General features: G+C 32.2%; 1 protein-coding gene across 1 annotated transcript in view; it reads right to left on the reverse strand.

The window, feature by feature from the left end:
* The window catches only part of Nprl3 (GATOR complex protein Nprl3), a 3,295-nt gene extending 133 nt beyond the window's left edge, over positions 1–3,162 (reverse strand). The window contains exons 1-7 of the mRNA XM_072898911.1: positions 2,767–3,162; positions 2,258–2,529; positions 2,095–2,190; positions 1,803–2,021; positions 1,172–1,505; positions 882–1,058; positions 1–577 (exon numbers count right to left, since the gene is read on the reverse strand). The exon at positions 1–577 is cut by the window's left edge and continues 133 nt beyond it. Coding sequence (XP_072755012.1) covers positions 206–577; positions 882–1,058; positions 1,172–1,505; positions 1,803–2,021; positions 2,095–2,190; positions 2,258–2,529; positions 2,767–2,928 — 1,632 coding nt within the window. The 5' untranslated portion in view covers positions 2,929–3,162 and the 3' untranslated portion in view covers positions 1–205. The remainder of the gene's footprint in view (positions 578–881; positions 1,059–1,171; positions 1,506–1,802; positions 2,022–2,094; positions 2,191–2,257; positions 2,530–2,766) is intronic.
* Between the last annotated feature and the right edge of the window lie 2,835 nt (positions 3,163–5,997).

Below are 5,997 nucleotides of genomic sequence, written 5' to 3' on the forward strand. Positions count from 1 at the left end.
TTATGTATGTATGTGTGTATATATATCTTAATATCAATAATAATCCTCATATCAATGTAAACATACACACTCCCATCCACATATTTGCTCCCCCCCCCTGCCCCGCCACAATATATATATTTGTGTATGTGTGGGAAGGGAATATGTATGTTTACACTGATGTGAGGATTCTATTTTATATATATTATATACAGATAAGAAAATTTTAAGAATCCAATTGGTTGTAAAACAGTGCTATAGCAGGGTCTTCGCATTCGGAAGTCATTAAGACATCCCGAAATTTATCAAGAAGTTGTAACAATTGGGATCTACGAATGTTTTCTAAATACATAATTTCCTCCAAGTGATAACTACCGTTAAAATAACCAAGACGGCACAATTTATCGAGTAGTTTCCTATCGTCAGAAGGAATATCGTAATCCTCCGATTGATAATTATATAATGTATCTTTCTTATTTGTGAGTGATAATTCTTCTTTGATTTCGGTAGGCGTCCCTTTTGGCGTTTCGTTCAAACTCCATGTGCTTCCGCTTTTTTCCGTTACATCTGTGTCACATATTTCTTGATCTTTTGTATCCTAATATTAAACATAAATAAAAATTTAGAAAAAATTTATCAAGTGCATGATAAGTAAGCCGTTGCAATCGCAAATTAACTCCAAGCTTTTCAAAGCTTCTTTAAAGGCAATATTATTTACAATAGAATTATATTCAATAAAGCTATACTTTGCTATACAAATTGATACAATGAAATTAATTGATCTTTCTATTTTGATGGATCAATTTTATCAATAAAATTAGAAATTTTCACAACACAATCAAGTAAATATATATTCCAAGTGAGATAACGTATTCATATTACAACAGTAAATTGTAGCTTACTAATGATAAACGCCCATATGCCGTTGGTATATATCGCACGTATGTGTGCAATTGCAGGAGCAAATGATTCTTTAATAGCCATATAATTATTTTTACTAATTGCGTTTGTTGATGCGGTTGGCTTAGAGGATTCAACTTTTGACTAATGGACGTTGGTAAAGAAAAATCATTGATGATCTAAGCAAATATATAACATTCCAATTAGTCTTTAATAATTAAATTTAAAATTAATAAATAATAGATCCAAGAAGGATAAAATAAAAACAACTATGTAGCATACGCATACATACTTGAAGTAAGCAAACTCCTGGGAAATGTTCAGAGAAAGAGTCCAATAATTGATTAGTCAAAACAGCATCAGGAGAAATAACATAAACGTTGCTTTCACAAAGTGGATAAATTATTGTAGCCTTTGCCCAATAAACTAAATGGCCAGTTAGCTGAAATACCTGCGCGAGGGTCAGATCCGAATTTGCCGCTAAAGTTTGTAAACTTTTCAATGGATTGTACATTTGAATCAAACGTTTAAGCGCTGGAGAGCAATCTATTTGCAAAGATTCTAGCAAATCTAACGGCTCCGTTAATAAAAGTATGCCGTGATAAGGTCTTAAGCTATTCAAACATCTGCAAAACAAGTATGATTAAACATTAAGTATGTTTAAAATTGTGCATATATATATATACACACACACACACATATGTTGGAGGGAGGGGAGATGAAATTTATTTTTTTTTTTTTTTTGATATGTGAATGTGATCAATACTAAGCAATATATACCACGTGCCTTTTTTTTCTCTTTGGAAGTAAGTTTGGAAATATCTCTTGTATATTATTTTAAGATCAAACTTTCTATTCAACTATAAATTAGCATACTTTCATCCAGTTAAATATCAAAATTTTGATAGCATTACGTAACAAACCTATCTATAATCTCAGGATCAATGAGTAGACCTTTCTTATGTGATTGGTGAACTTTCTGAGGAAGACAGAAGCGCACTTGAATCCATTTGTTAATCATGATATTGACTATGCCAGAAGTGCTGAGATTACTAAAGACTGATTTTAAACCACGTGCCAGTGAGCTTCGTTGAAGGATTAATTCGTACGGTGATTCATCGCAATCACTTTCACCTTCTGATCTAAACATATTTTATATATATATATTACAATATTATACGAATATGATAAAAAATTAGGAATGATCATATTCACCTTCCAGCAATTTCATCATGTGTAGATACCATTACTTTTATTTCATCCGTCAGAAAACCACATCTTCTTTCCTCATGTCTCAATGCTATGCCTAATCTAAGTATGTCAAAATGCAAGTTCCGCATGTCGTAAACATTATGAATATACGTAAAAATAACATTACCTTTTACTCAGGTCATAGTAACATCTTACTATTGAATGACTCGCTTGTGCTTGCAGCGCAAAAACTATATTGAAAAGCATAGAAGAATTCACTTCCTTTAAGCTACGAGATAGAACTAAAGTTGGATGTCCAACAAAGCGAACATCATTTACTTTTAATTCGAATTTCTGTTCGCATAATTCCGGCTTTACAGCAAATAAAGTGGACAGAACTTCATCCGTTAAACCAGTTAAATTTCCATTACTTATGTTTGATGTTGGAAACGGCAAAGACTGTTGAATAAAATAAAAAATTTATGACTATAAATTATTAATAAGTTATATATATATATATATATATATATATATATATATATATATATATATATATATATCTATATATATATATATAAATATATATATTTAAATATATATATATAAATATATATATATCAAAAATAATATAATATTGTCAGTGAAAATTATTCGTGTAATGGAATAAGATTATACACAACAAATAACAGAACGTACTTGCAACAAGTCTTCCGTATTAATTAGCGAGTAAGGGTTTTTTCGTTTAGTGCATTGGTTCGAATCTCTTACGTGATTCGTTCTGTGTGGATACCGAAATAACAATCTATCACCTTTACTATCGCTTTTTACCAAAATTATACTCATTGGATGGATTCCCATTTTTTATAATCAATAATCGAGTTTCAATAAAATTAGGTTAGATTCAAATACACTTGTTACGATCAAAATTAGTTTTAATTATACATATGCATATATGGAATTTACATCTTTATTATGAAAATTGTCAATCGTTATCATTCGTACCGTTTATTTCAATAAAAAAACATCATGTACAACAAAACCGCGGCACAAAATCAAGAATCGACAGGACCGACAAGGAAATTCCAGCGTCACTCTTACCAACATTGAAAAATGAATTCTTAAGGTAAATTTTCACGAGCCACTGAAACCGATTGTTTGAGCGGCTCATGAAAATTTACCTTTATTCAATATGTTGATGTTGGTATGTCTGTAGTTTAGCAACTTATGCATTGGCCTTGTTTACACCGACATACTTTGATACACCAGTAGTACTAAATACTACTGGCCAATCATAGTCATTCTATTCTTTAGAAGACTGGCCACGATTGGCTAATATAGTACTTATGCGTTCGTTCCTTGCATGCATGCTTGCGTGCGTTTTTTGCTTGCATGCGTGCGTGCGTTCCTTGCTCGCATGCGTGCGTGCGTTCCTGGCTTGCATGCGTGCGTGCGTTTCTTGCATGCATGCGTGCGTGCGTATCTTTTTTGCATGTGTGCGTGCGTTCCTTACATGCATGCGTGCGTGCGTTCCTTGCTTGCATGCGTGCGTGCTTTTCTTAAAATTGAAGTAACCTTCACGTGACCTTGAAGTGGCTATCCAACGTCAAACCAATGGTACCAATTATGGCCCCTTTGAAACTATACAACTTTTGTCTGAAACATTTTTCGATATTTTGCTTAATTTACGAGAAAATTAATCGTACTGTTTAAAATGGCCCACCCTGTATATATATAAGATAGATATATAGTAATCATAATGGTTCCCGAATTATCAGATATTTATTCTTCATAATATGAACAAATAAATAGTGTAAATACATTTTATATTACTGTTTCAACAAGAAATTTTCTTTATACATACATGATGTAATACACTCAACTTTATTTAAAGGTCTGTTAGATGTCTATTAGATGTTGAGAGGTAATTTGCAGCTCAAACGAGTATTTTATAAACATAACATCACTATTATATAAATATTATTTTAATTGTGTCTAAAAAAAAATGCAATGACACAAAATCACATGACATCTAATTCAAATATTTCTAGACGTTGTTTTAAACTAGATGGCTTCAACACACACACATCTAATAGACATTTATTCGATTTCACGTTTCTTCCTAGCTAGGTACCGCCCGAGATCGTCCGTAGGTACCGCCCGTGATCGTCCGTAGGTAGGTAGGTATAGGAGTTTCCCCGTATTTTCGACTATCAATCGAGTATGGTTTCGAGTAGAGGGGCTCATGGGACGGCAAATGGTAGAGGAAAATTTTGAAAAAATGCAAAATTTTATGATAGTTTTATCCGTTGCATTTCTTCACGATTCGAATTTTGCGTCAAGTTAGAGGTCGATATCTCGGTTCTCGAGTTTGAAGTGTTCCCTTGAGTTTTTTTTTTTTTTCAGTAATAACTTTGAAACGGTAGTGTTAGAAAGTTGCGTTCTTTGGGGGGTTTGCAAGGGGCGCGGAGACGCTTCCAACGTTGCAAGAATTATCGTTCTACCACTTCTCGTTTAGTCTTTGCATATTTGGACCGACGGGACGAAAAACGCTCTAAGTACTACGCCGGTTCAAAAAACAAATCCAAAAATGATTTCTCCAATTAATTACTATACCGATCGACCGCAAATGGTCCGAAACGTGTTTTTTTTTGGAAAATGTTCGATATTGTAATTATCGTTTCTACATATTAAGAGTTCTAATTAGTTGCGATCTTTAGGGGTCCAAAAAATCTATATTCTCTCTCACGTCTCTGTACGACCCACAGTTTTAGAGTTATGAAGTAATACAAAGATGTAGAATATTATATAAATAAATTATTTAAATAAATTCTTTACGTCAGTCATGTTGGGCTCATATAGTAAAATAAGTAAACATTAATAAAGCACCATTAATTTGACGGCAAAATACAAAGTAGTAAAAATATTACATAATTAAATTATTTTAATATTTACCTCACGTGGGTCAGGTTCGGCTCACATAGTAAGGTTTGAAAAGATGAATAAAGCACCATTAACTTGACGGCAAAATACAAAGTTGCAGAAATGTTACATGAATAAATTATTCAAATATTTATTTTACCGGAGTCAGATTTAACTTATATATTAAGGTTTGTAAAGATGAATAAAGTATCATTGACTTGACTGCAAAATACATAGTTGTAGAAATTTTACACGAATAAATTATTTAAATATTTATTTTACAGGAATCAGATTTAACTTAAATAATAAGGTTTGTAGAGATAAATAAAACACAATTAACCTGACCGCAAAATACAAAGTTGTAGAAATGTTACATAAATAAATTATTCAAATATTTATTTTACCAAAGTCAAATTTGGCTCGTAATATAAGATTTAAAAAGATGAATAAAACACAATTGATCTGACCGCAAAATACAAGATTGTAAAAATGTTACATAAATAAATTATTTAAATATTTATTTTACCAGAGTCAAGTTTGGCTCGTATAATAAGGTTTATAAAGATAAATAAAGCACAATTGACCTGACCGCGAAATATAAGGTTGTAAAAATGTTACATGAATAAATTATTCAAATATTTATTTTACCGGAGTCAGGTTTAACTCCGGTATAATAAGGTTTATAAAGATGAATAAAGAACAATTAATCTAACCGCAATTTAAGATATGATTATAAAATCATACTTTGTAACTTGAGAACGGTAAGTTTTTCAGAGAAATGTATAAAACATAATTTATGTAATTGTATAAGGTGAGTAATACGAGCTAAACCTGACGTCAAAATAATAAAAAAAATAATTTTTTTTTATAGGTCAGGCCAGGCTAGGTCAGGCCAGGCTAGGTCAGGCCAGGCTAGGTCAGGCCAGGCTAGGTCAGGCCAGGCTAGGTCAGGCCAGGCTAGGTCAGGCCAGGCTAGGTCAGGCCAGGCTAGGTCAGGCCAGGCTAGGT

This window comes from Anoplolepis gracilipes, chromosome 9, assembly GCF_047496725.1.
Source record: "Anoplolepis gracilipes chromosome 9, ASM4749672v1, whole genome shotgun sequence".
Classification (NCBI taxonomy): Eukaryota; Metazoa; Arthropoda; class Insecta; order Hymenoptera; family Formicidae; genus Anoplolepis; species Anoplolepis gracilipes.